The 17923-nt window shown below is 50.6% G+C and overlaps 1 protein-coding gene across 2 annotated transcripts in view; it reads right to left on the bottom strand.

Annotated features, from left to right (window-relative positions):
- Window positions 1-4173: 4173 nt before the first annotated feature.
- Window positions 4174-17923, bottom strand: part of BCL2L13 (BCL2 like 13) — a 66654-nt gene continuing 52904 nt past the window's right edge. The window contains exon 7 of one of the 2 annotated variants that reach the window (XM_079937654.1): window positions 4174-6774. In XM_079937654.1, the coding sequence (XP_079793780.1) occupies window positions 6025-6774 (750 nt within the window). In that variant the 3' untranslated portion in view covers window positions 4174-6024. The remainder of the gene's footprint in view (window positions 6775-17923) is intronic. The other variant, XM_079937655.1, reaches the window with a different exon arrangement.

The raw sequence follows: 17923 nt of genomic DNA, 5'->3' as shown, positions 1-17923 counted from the left end.
TTCTCTTTCCAAGAAGTCAAGGTTTTGATAAAAATTTTAAGCTACTGGAGAAGCTACTGCATCTGTCCTGTGGGGCATGTCTGTGAAGAGTCTTACGCTTTCATCTTCAGTCGTGCCCCCAGCTCATCTGCACCTATGGAGCTGCTTATGCAGAGAACAGGTCTCTAGGCATAAAGGTGAAAGAGCAGTTAGACAGCATTTGTGGTGGCTCCCTCTTCTAGACACACAGTCAGTATACAAGTAATAACAGGGACTTCCCTGGTGGTCCAGTGGTTAAGAATCTGCCTTCCAGTGCAGGGGATGCAGGTTCGATCCCTGGTCGGGGAACTAAGATCCCACATGTCGCGGGGCAACTAAGACCCGATGCAGCCAAAAATAAATTTAAACAAAACAAAACACTATAGTCCAATAAAATTTGAAAAAAAAAGAATACAATAACAAAACGCAATCACTTAGCACCAGAGTAAACCAGAGTACTTACTATTAGAAGCAATACAGCCCGGTCTGTTCCGAGCGCTAAGTGTTTACTAGGATTGGTCTGCGTCCAAGTTCAATGGTGGGTAGGGTCCAGGTCTCACATCACCAGTAACAGAAACGCCCTCGTTACTGTGACCATGATGCTCTGGGGAAGGACAATTCGAACACGAGTAATTAAGTACTGATAAATACGTTGTTACCAAAACCACTTCCCTGTTCCCTGAGTTTAAACTTACCAGAAAAGAAAAATGACTCCATGGTTCAGCGTCGAACACAGCACCCCAGGGCTGGGTCTCAGGCTGACACCTGCAGAACGCTGCAAGTCCTAAAAGCAAGTAGGTGTGGCTGCGCCTCTGGAAACAATCTTCTAGGTTTAAAGGGCTCATGTCACCGTGGAAACAGGGTGAATCACACATGAACACAGACACAGGGATCAGTCAGTACAATGTGTCTCAGCAGGGAGACACTTTCTTCCAGGCCCAGGAGCAATTTAAACTCAAGTAGTCAACTCTATAAACTAATGGAAGAGAAAGGAGCTCTAAAGCACCAAATCATCCCAGACTATCTCTTACAATACTTTAAAGTTTTCAGGGACCTCCCTGGCGGTCCAGTGGTTAAGAGTCCACGCTCCTACTGCAGGGCCACGGGTCTGATCCTTGGCTGGGGAACTAAGATCCCGCGTGCCGTGTGGTGCAGTAAGTAGGTAAATAAATAATGTGCCACAGCATCTTCACCTGCCACTGTTTTGCGTACATTAATACAGTAAGCCACCGTTTTAATGCAGTTTATACATGTTTTGGTGTCAATTTTTCCAGACCAAGTCAGATATACTTTCTTGATCATAAAGCAAGATGACCGCTCTTCTCCCCAAGCCAGCGTCATACAGAGATTCCAGCCTTGAGCACATCCTGGCCACCAGGACTCGGGTACATCCTGGAAATTGGTGCATTTTACATCACAACCCTCGTGGACAGAATTGAGATGTTTTTAATTAAGAGAACGTTTCATCCTGCTTTTTAAGTATTTGAATTAAGTGATGGTTAAGAGAACAAAAGGTGCTCGGCATCACTGAAAGTCCAGAGACCCATCCGGTGTACTCAGACCGGCTCCTCAGGAGCCGGCACTGACTGCTGGGCTGCAGCCCCGGAGCCACTGTTATTCTCCAGCAAGTTCACTAGCTGTGCGAGTGGGCCTTTGGGTGTTGCTAGCGTGTTTTCAGAACCTGCAATCAAACCACATAGGTACGTACGTAAGATGACAAGGCTGATGGTCTGGAGGCAGCCCTCCCGAGTCGAGGCAGGGGGTTGCTGTGTGAACATCAGTGTCTTCAAGGCTCATTTCATTACATCCTCTGGTGTCTGCTCCCCGCGCCGCCTGCGACAGAGCGCCATTCACAGAGCTGCGCTTTGCTGCATCCCCCAGCGAGCACAGAAGGCCAGTGATGAAGGCAAGCGGAGCCGGAATAACCCACAAGCCAGCTGTGCGGGCCAGCAGAGGGACCTCACACAGGAAGAGGGTGTTACCACGGTGACCGGTTCACCACAGGCCTTAAGAGGGATGATAGCGTCAGAATCCGTAATACGCAGACCGCAGCCAAGGAACAAGTCAGGTAGAAAGAGGCACTTTTAACCTGAAGGAGGAAATGAACAAATGTGACAGCAAGGAAAACACAGCAGGTCTAGGAAAACAGTAAGTTGTCACTTCCTTCGGTACTGACCAAGAACCCAGCCGCTTAGTACAGTTCTCTCACCAGAAATCGTCGTCCAGACGTAGCAGGGAGGGGCCCACCTCCTGGCTCTCCCTGGGGAAGGAGGCCAACACTTGCTCTAAATAGCTCGCGGGAGGGTGCGGTGTGGCCGTGAGGGGCGGCGGGATTGGCGGCCCTGCGGACGCCTGGGGAACAGCCCCCTGGGCTACAGCAGCGCTTGCGGTGTAGACGGACGGTGGAATAATCGTCTTGTGCGAAGAAAGGGGAGATGCGGATCAACACTTCAGCAACGACTTCCCGATTAGGTCGCGCTCCCAGCGTCAGCTCCCAAGACGTGCCTGTGTCCGAGTGGGTGCCCCCTGCACCCGGGCGGCACAGACAGGCACCTGTCCCCCACACCACCCAAGGAAGCCAAGGAGACCCTAGTCCAGCGGGGCGGCTCTGGAACCGCCAGGCGCCAGGTCCATGTTGGGAGGGGCCTGGTGCGGTGAGCACCTGGGACAGACTGATGAAACCTTGGCTCCTGCGTGCAGTCCCACGGAGCTGGCTCAGCCCCTGCCCAACCGCAGCCTCCCCGGGGCACGGGCCGCTCCACGCGGGACAGGGTACCTGCTGGTACCTCTGCAGGTTACAAGGATGGGAGACGCCGGGGAAGCCCTAGACCTGAGTCAGAAGCTCTGACTGTTGCCTGCCGCACAGATGCCAGACGCCTTCGGGACAGTAGTGACCCCAAGGGGGTGCGAAGGGGAAGCGTGACGAGGGAGGCCCTCCAACAGCCCCTGGCGTGTTGTTGACTGCTCAGCCCCTCTGCTGAGACGATAATGACCACCCTTGTTTAGGGAAAGGAAAAGAGACGCTCCCTGGACTCAAGCCCAGCTCACAGCCGACCCCTGCGGGGAGTGGAGAACAGGGGGGCTCCACCAAGGACAGATCCTGGTCCTCTGGGGAAGAGGACACGTTCTCCTGGCGTCAGGTGTGTTGCTGAGACTTGACGCGAGATACTGCCTGCGTGGAACTGGTCCAGAGGCTAGAAGCTGTTTCTACAAAGAGACCAGACAGCCCCTCTTGATGAAATGACCACGTCAAATTCTTGGTAAGTAAAGTTTGTGTAAACAGACATAAGAAATTAAGAGAAGAGGGGAAAAAATCTTACCTACAATACCTTTCATTTCTATAAAACATCTCTTAAAATAATTTAAAAATTCTACGGGTATGACATTTGTCCCCATGCCAAAGCCTTCAGGGAAAAGGCAAGGAACAGGCACAGCTTTTATATTAGCAGGAATCAGCAAGAGCCTGAGGAAATGAATTTCTATGGGAAATGAACAGGGGCGGTTCACACCCAGGGAGAGAGAACAGGCGAGCGGAGAATCAGCCTCTGGGAACCAGATGGTCAGCAGATGGCTTTTCATCTAGAAGGCTCTCTGGGGGCGGTGCTGATGGCCGTAAGGCACGCTGGGACTGACTGGTTTCTGAGGCCCCGGAGTTGTCACCACTTTACTCCAGAGAACATAAACTAGCATTCTTTAATCCTGGTATTTTTCTCAAGAAACCTTCAGTGGCTTTTGCCAAGTGATCAGAAATCATTACATTCAATACAGCAGTTAAGAGTTCTGCAGGACGTACCAACACAGCAGTTCAAACGAGGGTGACGAGTCTGAGTTCCACACCTGCGTCCCACCATCATCCTCCCTCTACCTTAGACTCAGATGTTCCAGTCCCACCAAAAAGGGGGTGGGCACCTGAGAAGCAGTTTTTAACGTCACAGCAAAACATGGGAGCCACTACCACCACAGTCCTTACTAGGCGCTCCCTCCTCCTGTCCACAACCAGAGGGGACGCTGAGGTCCTCCTATCACTCGGGAACCCCGTGCTTGAAGGCCACGCTGTCTGGGTCACTGCTGAGTAACGCGTGGCCCCGCCTTACCCCTCCGCCGTGGAGAACGCAGACCTCAGCCTCCGCAGCGCAGACCTCCCGCCAGCCGCCCTCCCGCCAGCAGCTCAGAAACGAACCGGCTCCTGTTACTGCTTCAGTGCGTTCAGCCAATGGGCTTGAGGATCCAGAGTTTACATGTAAACACTGGAAAGAGAATATTCTATCATAAAAGGGAAGAGAATGAAGACAACTCAGCAGTTCGCTCTTCCCCTACGAAGCACCAGTGCTGCAGTCGGAACACACGAGGAAAACCCCACTTCCCTCACCTCTGGCTCCTCAGTGAAGGACACCAAGACCCTGACCAACATCCCTCCCCAACGAGACCCAAAAACTCAGAACGCACGATACACTGCCTGGTAAAGCTGCACACACGCACACGCGCACACACGCGCGCGCACACACACACACTCTCCAGACCTTTCTGACCAACTTCTAAACAGTATCGCTTTAGGAAGAATATTTAATTTAAAAAAATAAATTTAAAAAATTAAAGCACATTTAGAACATCAAGTTTTGGTGATCAGGATAGGTAAAGTAATTTTATTACAAATTTCAGGATTTAAAAAGTAACCTGTTACATTTACTAGGATAAATCTGAGATGACCTGTCTCAAGCACGTGTGTCCCCATCCGTGACACTGACCTCAGGCATGATGAGACGTGGTCCACCCGTGAGGGATGCTGTCAGCGGATGAGGCTACGCTGAGTCTCCACGGGCACGTGCTGACCGTGATCATTACGGTTTGTCACTCTGGCATTTAGGCCGTGACGAGCTCAGTGTGAGCCTCCGTTATGGAACTCTGAAAGCCAAGCTAGACCCTCAAGGGCAGCCTCTCTTTCCTGCTTTTTACTTCAATGATATTTAGGAGACTTTGTGTACTGAATGAGAGTTATGATTCCCCAGTCTGTAAGCCCACATGTGGAAACCCTTATCACCTGGCAAGAGACCGCCGAGGAGCGGCCTGACTGGGAAGGAGGCTGAGGCCAGAACCTGGGAATCCCGGTAGTCCAGGTCACGGACAGCGAGGCCCAGCAAGAGAGACACTGCCAGCTGGCGAGTCCCTGTCGGCTCAAGGGTGCCCACAGACAAAAGGGCTGCGAGCAACCTCGATAGGCCAGCTAAGCCACCCTCCAGCTTCCGACGCGGAGACAAACTTGCCCCGCAGTCACGGACAGGGGCCCCAGGTCTCTTCCGTCTCGTACGTTTAAAGACTAAAGGCAGCATCTTTACAAGGGGAACTGCGGGAAGCATCGGGCGAGCCCTCTGCACGGGGCCTCGGGGCACCCTGGGGCGAGGCGGGCAGGGCAGTACCTGAGAGGCGGCTGAGACCCAGCAGAGCACCTGGGCTGCGGGACTGAGGGCGGGAAGAACAGAGGAGCTGAGACTCCAGGCAGGAGTGCGCCAGCAGCCGAGGGGCCCACAGCCACGCCCTCCTGCCTGGGGTCTGCCCCCCAGGCGCCCCCATGGGGACCCTCTCGCTCTGAGACTGTGGCTCTCACGGGATGACGTTATCCCCGGGGGACGTTTGGCAACACGGGGAGACACGTGGGGTGGGGCTGCCACCACTGGGGAAGGTGCTACAGGGCTGGTGGGCGGAGGCTGCGCACCCTACAGGGCACAGGCCCCAGGCCCGGGAGCTACCCAGGGGCTGTGGACGCCAGGCGGGGGGCACTTTACACACAAGACCCTGAACCTAGCAGGCGCCCAGGCCTGGGACCTCCAATCAGACCACTGTGCGCAGCCTCCAGCTCAAGCCCTAACACGTGGGTCGGCCCCCTGCCCTGCGGACCCAAGTCCTCCTGACCCCGGAGTGTCCAAGGGATGTCCAGCTAGCTTCTGGCCGCTCCAGTCCAGTCGACACAACTAAAACCTTACACCTTTTTGTGTTCTCTCTCCGAAAAATCTACTTCCTTCTCAGAGCCAGTGCCACCCCAACTGCCACCGCCAGGATGGCAACAGCGGCGGCTGCCCCCCCGAGGAGCAGGAGGGACTTGCCCTCAGGCGGCGGGCCAGCCTCCTCGGGGCCGCCCGGGGAGGGCCCTGCGCCCAGCCCCCCCCACCCGCGGACTGCCTGCCCTCCGCCCGGCGGGGCTGCTGGGGGCTCCACCGGGGGCTCTAGCGGCGGGACCCCCTCCTGCTCCAGTTCGGCAGCTCCGGACCTGGCCGCTCCCGCCTCTTCTTCAGCGAGTTCCACGAACAGAGATGTCGTGGGACTGGCTGGCTGGCCGGCCGACCCCTCGGGGCCAGGCTCCCCGGCCGCCATCAGGGCAGAGGCCGCCACAGCCGCCGCCTCCGCGCCCTCGGGAATCTCCTCTTTCTCCACGTGCACGATGTCAGAGTTGGAGGAGTTGTTCTCACTCTTCTCTCCAGCCCCGTTGCTGTCCAAGCTCTTGACTTCTTCGGGGTCCACTGTGACCTGCTGCCACGACTCGGGACCCAGGGACACCGGTGGGCTCTCGGTGCGCCAGCTCTGGCTGCTGGACAGCGACACGGGGAAGCCCTCGGCCTGCCAGGACGCCGTCGCGGTCGTCGGAGACTCCGGGGGGCTGGCGAGCGTGGAGCCGCCACTGGGCAGGATGTAGATGTCGTTGCTGTCCTCCGCGGCGCCCGCGGGGCGCTCCTCGTCCTCAGGCTCCAGGGCAAAGACAGCGCCCTAGGAGATGAGGGGGGCGGTCAGTGCAAAGAAGGGAAACAGACCTAAAATAAATGTAAATCTGGAGGCAGCCCCTTTCCTAAACTGAACTTCCAGGGATAAATGCACTGTATAAACCTACAGTTTTTGGACTGAACGTGTTTGCTTGTAGACCAACACAGGGGAAGAATTTTTAACAAGACGATCCTCTGACCAGTTTCTTCAAAGCTGAAAAAGCAAAAAGCTGATTTATATTCTAATCAATTTATACACATTTAATGCAATAAATAATGCAACACAGCGGAGAAAAAGGCAGGCAGCTTGTGCCCTAGGGATCTATCGCTCGGCCGGGCTGGTGCCGTCAGGAGCCCAGACAGGGAAGGACGCGCTTTGCTGGCAGCTGGGGAGGTGCAGGAGCCTGGCGGAGGGACGTGTGAGGGGCGGGGAAGAGCCACCGCCCAGCAGAGGCCCAGAAACGTCAGCCGGGGACGGGAAGCAGCCTGCCGTGACCAGGGAGGTGCCGGCAGCAGACGCCACGGCCCTGACTCAACGGCAAGGGAACGGTCATCGGCCACTCGGTCATGGATGAAGCCGCCCCGACGATGCGGAGGGTGCGGGGGACGCAGGCCTCCCGCCCTCCTGGCGGCGGGAGCCACACGGCAGCAACACGGCCACGGGCGCTCCAGGCTCCCTGCGGGGGCTGTGTCAGCTCCGGTCACAAGGAAGAACACGACTCAATTTTGGTTCTTGACAAATTCACCATCTAGACGTGAAGACCGACACAGGAGGCACACATTTCACCGCGACACCGGCAGCCCTAAGGCAGGGGACACACGGGGACCAGGAGGTTCGTGGCGGAGACAGACGGGAAGTCACCCAGAGTCTGGACGACACCCGCAGATGCTACGGAGTCTGCAGAGCATATGCAAGCAAACCAATTTCCACTCTACTTTGTGGTTACGGTGCCGTTTATACGAAGCAGAGTAGTTCTGCTCTGTGATCCGGTCACACTCGAGTTGTCTGGAGATAAGCAATATGGTCCCTTGTGTCCCCTATCCTTAGACTCACATCTGCAGCCGACGGCCTGAGGGTCAGAGAGATCCACGTGCTCACCAGTGGGAACTCCCACCAAGGGCTAAAAACAGAACCTCCAACAGCAAGAACTGATTTAAAAAGCAAAACAAAGGAACCATAATAAAACAGGTAAAAATTTTAATCCTCAGAAAGGAGACCTTTGCTACCTTTTATTTAGGGCTCGAAGCCAAAACAAGTGAAATGGAAATTCACAAGTTGCATCGTGAAGAAATGAGGGAAAAGTTAACAAACTAAAACAGAATTTAGCGTGAAACTACTGTTCTCTTTATTTTTAACAGCTCAAGGCTGAGAGTCAGGAACATTCTTCATCCCGTATCTGGAAGACTTCTTCATCCAACCAAGATACTGGATCAACACGGTTGTCAAGTGACAACTCTGCGGGACGATATGGCCGCAAAGCCAGTCAGACTTAGTTGCCTCTTTCCTTGCTGTCATGGACTCTCTACGTTACGACTTATTTCTGTATTTTGGACGTGATTATTTTAATGACGATTCACCAAAAATTTTGTGCTTTTATGTAAGAAGTTTTAAAGAAAGAATAGATGACCATTGAGACTTTCACTCCTGGTCATCTGAAGCAAAAATATAAAAATAGAGGCCTCTCCCTTGACTATTACTGTCATTAATGAAGACTAGGCTTTCAATAAAAGATAAAGCACTGTTTTGGGTAATACTTTACCTAAAACTTAGCACATTAGGGGACTAACATCTACAACTAGCCTTAGATCCATTCCAACAATTTAAATAATTTTTAGCATAAAATATGTATATTGCTGGAAACAGCTATCTCTTTAGTCCCACTGATACAAAAAACAGAAAGGAGTAACTTCAAGGGCTCAAAAATATAAAACGGATTGGGACCAACTAGAGTTTAAATATGCATGAAGGGGGAACTCCCTGGAGGTCCGGTGGTTGGGACTCCACACTCTCACTGCCAATCCTTGGCTGGGGAACTAGATCCTGCAAGCCGCACGGCGTGGCCAATAAGTAAATAAATATGTACAAAGAATCAGAAAACTATGTTTTGTTTAAACACATGAAGCCCAGTGAGATCAGGTAACTTGCCCAAGGTCCCTCAGCTGCTGTGAGAACTGGACGCCAGTGTCCTTTTGAAGATTTTACTGAAATTAATTCATTTCACTTTCACAGATAAGGAAACTAAAGCAACTGAGATGGGTAAGTAATTGGCCTGAAGTCCAAAGCTGGGACTGGATCTAACCAGGCCGTTCACCTGCAGGGCCCACGCTTTCGTCAACTGTGCTCCCCTAACGCTCGAGCCCAAGGCTCCCCCCAACCCCAGACTTCCACACTGGTGCTTTTTCCTCAGTTTACAGCAAGAAGCAAATGGAAAAGGTTATTCTTGGTGTTTTCGTCAAGCAAATACACAAAGATATATTCATGAAACCCTTCAAAGAAAAAGGGAAGTAGAGAAGAAACAAATACGGAGGTAAAGGGACTCTTGTAGAATAAACGTAAGATAAAATGTAAGCGTAACCTTGGTTTTAGTGGTAGGAACGAAGTAAAAACAGCTTGGAGATCACTCAAAGAACCATTTCAAAGTGTGCGGCAGTGCTTCACCATGTCTGTATTAGCCACATTTGCTTCGAGTTTTGTTTTGGTTCACACCAGTTACAAATTATTCTGCCACTTCAAGCAGTGTTTCACACACAGGGTCACAGCGGCCAATGAACTTAACTGTTCCAGCCGAGGACACCGGGGCCAACTCCCAAGACCCCACTCCCTGGTAGCTCAGAGACCCACGTCCCCTGGAGTGTACCAGCCAACCCGTATCATTACGATCTCTCTCTCAAGTATTCACCGGAAAAGACAAACACAGATACCTTGCTTCTCTACATTCAGTCAAACAGGGTACTAACGACCAAATGCCTCTTAGATCGCTATTAACCTAAAATAAGAAAAGAGAGGGAATTCCCTGGTGGTCCAGTGGTCAAGACTCCACACTTTCACCACCAAGGGCCCGGGTTCGATCCCTGGTCGGGGAACGAAGACCCACAAGCCTTGAGGCGCAGCCAAAAAAATAAAAATAAAACAAAAACAACAAAAAACCCCAAAGAAAATACTGTGAGAGAGACTCAGAGAAGTAACTTTCCACCTAACGTGATGACCAAGACCACAAAGAATACATTTTAAACACAGTGCAGTACACACGCACACTCACACATAAAATAAACAGATCTCATGAGACACCAAACCAAACCCTTACTACACTGAGGCTACTTCAGTTGCAAAACCCACTTAACTGATTGTAGATCACAAACTATGTGTCACCTCCCACACTCTGTTCTAACCAGTTCTGACCTAAAAGTTCCCAAGAGTCAGTCTTCAAACGTCCTTGATGAAAACAAACAAACTTTTTGAGGTCTGCAGTTCTTAAAACAGAAATGAGAAGCTTCAAGTCGGAAAAAATAGACAAAAATTTATTTATTTATTTTTGGTACGTGGGCCTCTCACTGCCGTGGCCTCTCCCGTTGCGGAGCACAGGCTCCGGACGCGCAGGCTCAGCAGCCACGGCTCACGGGCCCAGCTGCTCTGCGGCAACTGGGATCCTCCCGGACCGGGTCACGAACCCGCGTCCCCTGCATCGGCAGGAGGACTCCCAACCACTGCGCCACCAGGGAAGCCCCCAAAATTAATTTTATTCAAACTATTTAATATTATTACAGATGACATTTCCCCCAGTAATCTTTCATGTAATCTAAATGTTTCACAGTAAGTATTTAGGTTAGCACATGCCGCAGGAGAAAACCCAGGAGAAGCCCACCCCACGGTGGCCCCTTGCGGGCTCGCAGGCCTACTAGCAGCGGGAGCTGGGCTGTCCCGGCTCATACCCGGCTGTGCCTGACTGCTGCCCGGCAAAGACAGTCACCACCAAAACTCGAAGGAAACTTCAGACTCGAGAAGCGGAAAAACACACACTCTTAGGGACACATCTGAAAAGCTGATATTTGTAAAAATGTACTGTTTTCACAGAACACTTTTTCGCACCATCATTTTTGTGAGCTACAGAAGCTGCTCTTCCATACTGCAATTGATGAAACTGAGGCTCAGCGAAGTTAAATGAATTCCCCCCAAAACTCAGGGCTAATATTTGGCAGAGCTGGGGCCACAAACAAATTGTGATTCCAATCTCAACGCCCACACTCTGGCCAGGGAGAAAATAAGGTAGAAGGCAAGCAAACAAGCGCGCGTGCACACACATACCCCCGCTACCCTGCAGTCCCAGCACCAACAGTAGCAGACAGTCACTCTCCACTTCTCTCTCTGGAAAGCTGGCCGCCAGCGGACATGTGCTCCTGACTGCGCCCCAGCGACCCCGGCCTCCTCCTGTCCTCCGAGCCCCGTAACACAGCCACCTCACAGCACAGAACATGCCAGCCCGCCCTGCCCTGAGCCCAAGGAGGGCCCATTTTACTCAGCTTCTGGGTGGCAGCGCCTAGCGGAGGGGCACAGCACCCACAGTCAGCTAAGGGTTACTGGGTAGAAAACCGACACTGTAACTGCGGAGCGCTGGGGGCTCAGTGTGCACAAAACCGAGAAGCAAAACCTTCCGAGGGCCTCGCAGCTTCCCCGTGGGAGGACCTGGGGAAGGACTCGCAGCTTCCCCGTGGGAGGACCTGGGGAAGGACTCGCAGCTTCCCCGTGGAAGGACCTGGGGAAGGACTCGCAGCTTCCCCGTGGGAGGACCTGGGGAAGGACTCGCAGCTTCCCCGTGGAAGGACCTGGGGAAGGACTCGCAGCTTCCCCGTGGAGGGACCTGGGGAAGGACTTGCAGCTTCCCCGTGGAGGGACCTGGGGAAGGACTCGCAGCTTCCCCGTGGAGGGACCTGGGGAAGGACTTGCAGCTCCCCCGTGGAAGGACCTGGGGAAGGACTCGCAGCTTCCCCGTGGGAGGACCTGGGGAAGGACTTGCAGCTTCCCCGTGGAAGGACCTGGGGAAGGACTCGCAGCTTCCCCGTGGAAGGACCTGGGGAAGGACTCGCAGCTTCCCCGTGGAAGGACCTGGGGAAGGACTCGCAGCTTCCCCGTGGAAGGACCTGGGGAAGGACTCGCAGCTTCCCCGTGGAGGGACCTGGGGAAGGACTCGCAGCTTCCCCGTGGAAGGACCTGGGGAAGGACTCGCAGCTTCCCCGTGGAAGGACCTGGGGAAGGACTCGCAGCTTCCCCGTGGAAGGACCGGGACGTCTCCACTCCGCCCCGAAGTGGGTGAAGAAGCTGAATGACCAGAAATCTCAAAGGCTGTAAGAGAAGAGAGGTGATGCCACAGGGCAAACCGCTGTCCCGAGGCTGGAGACGGACGGGCGGGGCTGGGGGTCACCGGGGGACCAGTCCCAGGGAGGCCCTGCAATTCTGAGATTCACCTCTACCCCCCTGGTTCCCTGCTCCCGGGCGAAGGGGAAAATGAGCCCTGATCTTCCTGACAAGCTGTGTCCTCAGGGGGAACCAGTTAACCACAGCCTAACTGCCCAAGAGGAAGGAAAATACTCGCCGGCAGCCCACTTCAACCTTCCAGTCCTGCCCCATGTAAAGGAGGAGAGAGACACAGAAACTCTGGCCAAATTCACGGGGGGGGGCACAGGCTCACCCACAGAGCCTAGTCACAGGACTCCAACGTGCCCGCCACACACCTCGCCACCACGTCACTGAGGCCTATTTACCTTTTACCCAGGACATCATGTCCGGCTATCCAGAAAAAATGACAAGGCAAACCAAAGGCAGAAGAAAAACACGCACACATTTGAAAAGAGGGAGCAAGTATCAGAACCAGACATGGTAGGGATGCTGGAACTATTGATCAGGAATTTAACACAACTATGATTAATCTGCTAAGGGCTCTAACGGATAAAGCAGACAGCACACAAGAGCAGATGGGCAATGTCAGCAGAGATGGAAATCCTAAGAACCAAAAAGAAAAAATGCTAGAGATGTAAACACAACACCACGGAGCAGAAATGAAGAACGCCCCCCCGCCCTTTTGGCCATGCCGAGCAGCTTGCAGGACCTTAGTTCCCCAACCAGGGATTGAACCCAGGCCCTGGCAGTGAAAGCGCCGGTCCTAACCACTGGACCACCAGGGAATTCCCATGAAGAATGCCTTTGATGGCCTTATTATTAGATTCCACACTGCAGAGGAAAGAACCTCTTAGCTTGAAAATGTCTCGACAGAAACATCCCAAACTGAAAGGCAAAGACAACAAAGACGGGGGAAAGAAAACAACAGGGCATCCAAGGACTGTGGGACAACTACGCAAGGTGTAACACACACACCTGGAACACGGAAGGAGAAGAGAGAAAGGAACAGGAGAAAAATATCTGTAACGATAATGACTAAGAATGTCTCTAAATTAACGTCAGACAGCAAACCACAGATTCAGGAAGCTCAGAGAACACCAAGTACAATAAGTGTCCAAAGAACTACACCTAAGCATGTCATTCTCAAATTACAGAAAATCAGAGGTAAACAAAAAATTCTGTGACAAGTCAGAGGAAAAAGTATCTTACCTAGAGAGGAACAGAGATAAGAATTACATCTAGCTTCTCACCAGAAACCAAGCAAGCAAGGAGAGAGTGGAGGGGAACATTTAAAGCGTTGACAGAAAAAACCTACTGACCTAGAATTCTGTTCCTGAGAAGTTATCCTTCAAAAATGAAGGAGAGGGTGTGGAGAACAGGGAACCCTCCTGCACTGTTGATGGGAATGTAAATTGATACAGCCACTATGGAGAACAGTACGGAGGTTCCTTAAAAAACTACAAATAGAACTACCATACGACCCAGCAATCCCACTACTGGGCATATACCCTGAGAAAACCATAATTCAAAGAGTCATGTACCACAATGTTCATTGCAGCTCTATTTACAATAGCCAGGACATGGAAGCAACCTAAGTGTCCATAGACAGATGAATGGGTAAAGAAGATGTGGCTCATATATACAGTGGAATATTACTCAGCCATAAAAAGAAACGAAATTGAGTTATCTGCGAAGAGGTAGATGGACCTAGAGTCTGTCATACAGAGTGAAGTAAGTCAGAAAGAGAAAAACAAATACCGCATGCTAACACATATATATGGAATCTAAACAAACGGTACTGATGAACCTAGGGGCAGGGCAGGAATAAAGACGCAGACATAGAGAACGGACTTGACGGGGAAGGGTGAGCCGGGACGAAGTGAGAGAGTGGCATGGACATACATGCACTACCAAACGTAAAACAGCTAGCGGGAAGCAGCCGCATAGCACAGGGAGATCAGCTCGGTGCTTTGTGACCACCTAGAGGGGTGGGATAGGGAGAGTGGGAGGGAGACGCAAGAGGGAGGGGATATGGGGATATATGTATGCATATAGCTGATTCACTTTGTTGTACAGCAGAAACTAACACAACATTGTAAAGCAATTATACTCCAATAAAGATGTTAAAAAAAGAAAGAAAAATAAAAATTAAGGCAAGACATGTGATCTTAAAAAGAAATGTATTAAGTTGTACAAGTAAGAATATACAAAAAACCCCTGGATTCTACACTTCATATGGGTGCGTGTGTGGCTGTGAATTATATCTCAATAAAGTAAACTATTCACAAACACACCACACACACACACACACACACACAAGGGAGAAATAAAGATTTTCTCAGACAAGCAAAGATTGAAGGAATTGCTAGTAGACATGCCTTGTAAGAAATGTTAAAAGAAGTTCTTTAGAGAAGGATAATGATATAAGTCAGAAACGCAGATCTACACAGAGAAAGAGAGGCCACTGAGGAAGAAGTAGGTGAAGGGAGAATAAAAACTTATTTTTCTTATTCTTAATTGATCTTCCAGATAACAGCTGCTCCAAGTAATAATAGCAACAATGTATTCGATTATGTGTGCTTATACAAGTGACATGAATGACAGCAATGACACAAGGGATGCTCTTACAAGGTACTCACTCACTCACAGTGCGCGTGAAGCAGTACAGTGTTACCTGAAAGTGGACTTGGATTAGTTGTAAACGTATATGGCAAACTGTAGGGCAACCACTTAAAGAGGTAAAAAGAGAAATGTAATGGACATGCCAAGAAAGGAGAGAAAATAGAAACACACAACATCCTCAATTAAAACCACAAAAGGCAGAAAAAGAGTGGGGGACAAAAACTGGAACAAAGAATAAGGGCAACAAGTAGAAAACAATGACAAATATGATAGATATTCATCTAATTACATCAATAATTACTTTGGGGCTTCCCTGGTGGCGCAGTGGCTGGGAGTCCGCCTGCCTATGCAGGGGACACGGGTTTGAGCCCTGGTCTGGGAGGATCCCACATGCTGTGGAGCAGCTAAGCCTGCGCACCACAGCTGCTGAGCCTGCACTCTGGAGACCGCAGGCCACAACTACTGAGCCCGTGTGCCACGACTGCTGGGGCCTGCACACGTAGAGCCCGTGCTCTGCACAAAGAGAGGCCACTGCAGTGAGAGGCCCATGCACTGCAGCGAAGAGTAGACCCCGCTCGCCACAACCAGAGAAAGCCCACGTGCAGCCAAAAATAAAAATAAATAATTTAAAAAAAAATAATAATAATTACTTTGAACATCAATAGTGTAAACACACCAAGTACAAGAAAGACATTGTCAGACTGGATGAAAAAATAAGATCCGACTGTCTGCTGTGTCTAAGAAACTCGCTTCACGTAAAGACACAGACGCGTTAAGAGTAAACTGACCATGCAGACACTCGTCAGAGGCAAGTGGGAGCAGCCACCAGCCGGGCCCTCTCGAGCTGTTGCCCGCGGCCGCCAGGCAGTTTACACTGCTTCTTCGTCACAGGGGAGTTTCAACTGCAGAAACGGTACATCCCACTATCAGACAAAGAGAAGGAAAAGATGACAAGAGAACCGTTCAAACCACTTAAGTACCAAAACCTAAAAGGTGCAGCTTTCCTGAGTGGTAAGAGGAGAGGAATGTTCACGGAAGACGTGCTCACCTGTGTGCCTGCTGTGCCACTGAGGGTCAGGACAGGGGCTGGGGGCCCTGGAAACAACCCACTGCTGCCCGGAAAAACCTGACAAGGACCTTGGCTGTGCACTTGAGCTTGATATCATCCTGAATTCTGAGAAGGCTTACTGTATTTTGGATGGGTTTCTTTTGGGAGGCGAAACATTCAAGAAAAGTGTCCCTAAAGCAAGTGAGCAAGCTGATCTGGTACAGGGGCCACGTCACGAGTGCTTCAATGTCCCCGTGGACCAAGTGGCCACTCATCCTGTGTGCGGAATCCACAGAGCAACAAAGCTGATATGCTGATGAAAGAAAATATCCTCAGCTTGGTGACTGATTATCTTGTATAATAATAATAGAACATTTCAGGGACTTCCCTGGTGGCGCACTGGTTACGAATCTGCCTGCCAATGCAGGGGACACGGGTTAGAGCCCTGCTCCGGGAAGATCCCACGTGCTGCGGAACAGCTAAGCCCGTGCGCCACAACTACTGAGCCTGCGCTCTAGAGCCCGCGAGCCACAACTACTGAAGCCTGCGCGCCTAGAGCCCGTGCTCTGCAACAAGAGAAGCCACCGCAATGAGTAGCGCACGCACTGCAATGAAGAGTAGCCCCCGCTCGCCACAACTAGAGAAAGCCCGTGCACAGCAACGAAGATCCAATGCAGCCAAATAAATAAAATTAAAAAAAAAAAAAAGAACATTTCAGAACCAACACCTTTACAACTGTAATTTTTTTCCCTGTTCTTATTCCTCTTTTCTGTTTTATTTTCGTTCTATATATGACCTTGATATAGCTTTTTCCTGCTCACAACTGGTTTAATTTCTTCTTGAAAATATATGACCTATGACTGTTTTGAGTAGTATTTCATATTAAACACACACATATCATTTATAAACCATCTGTGATTGATACTGTAAGAGGAAAACCTAGCAATCGTTAAAATGTTTACCAAAGAAAATATAGCTGAAATGTTAGGTCGAATCCTCAGTCCCATAATATAGTGTGGTTTGGTCTTCAAAGTGCTGGGGAAAAAACCCCTACAAAACTATATTTAGTTGATTATACGACAGTCTATATGAGCTAATGTGTTCTAATGTATCACATAAAAGTGTATTTGGAAATAATAGAAGAAAGTAAAGTCTGTACTATTATATAATATCCAAGGTAAAACACTCACAGCTCTTAAGAAATTCGTAATGCCACGTTTACTGGATCAATTTATGCTACACAACGATACCGAACAATCCCCTGAACTATCAGAAAGCTACGCCAGAAAAGGCTTTTCCCCAATACCTACTGCTCAATAGTAAGCCACCTTCTCAAAGTATTAATGAGGTTTATTTATATAGTTAAAATTCTAATATTGTTTAAATACCAATATTTTACTAGTTATTGTTTTATAATCTAGTAAGTCTTCGTTTAGATACTTAATGCTTTGTTAACTATGGTTTTATATTTCTAAGTATTTAAACCTTGAATTTGATCATTGTTGTGTATACTTTTTTTTTTTTTTTTTTTTTTTTTTTGCGGTACGCGGGCCTCTCACTGTTGTGGCCTCTCCCGTTGCGGAGCACAGGCTCCGGACGCGCAGGCTCAGCGGCCATGGCTCACGGGCCCAGCCGCTCCGCGGCATGTGGGATCTTCCCAGACCGGGGCACGAACCCGTGTCCCCTGCATCGGCAGGCTGACTCTCAAGCACAGCACCACCAGGGAAGCCCCTGTTGTGTATACTTTTAATGAAACATGGGGACCTCCCTGGTGGTCCAGTGGGTAAGACTCTGTGCTCCCAATGCAGGCGGCCCAGGCTCGATCCCTGGTTGGGGAACTAGATCCTGTATGCATGCCACAACTAAAAAGTCTGTGTGCCACAACCAAGATCCCACATGCCGCAAGAGCCGGTGCAGCCTAAATAAATAAATAGTTAATGAAACGTGGAACGTATTTTATTATAAAGGGGAAAGTACCAAATACTTCACTGTTTATATCCAGAGAGTTTAAAGCCTGAGATAAGAAAGCTATCATTAAACAACAAATTCAAGAGATGCTCAAACTGGTTTACCACTGAAAGAAGACCTGTGAAA

This window comes from Stenella coeruleoalba (assembly GCF_951394435.1).
Source record: "Stenella coeruleoalba genome assembly, chromosome: 11".
NCBI classification, from domain to species: domain Eukaryota; kingdom Metazoa; phylum Chordata; class Mammalia; order Artiodactyla; family Delphinidae; genus Stenella; species Stenella coeruleoalba.
This window is presented reverse-complemented; position numbering and strand designations above follow the sequence as displayed.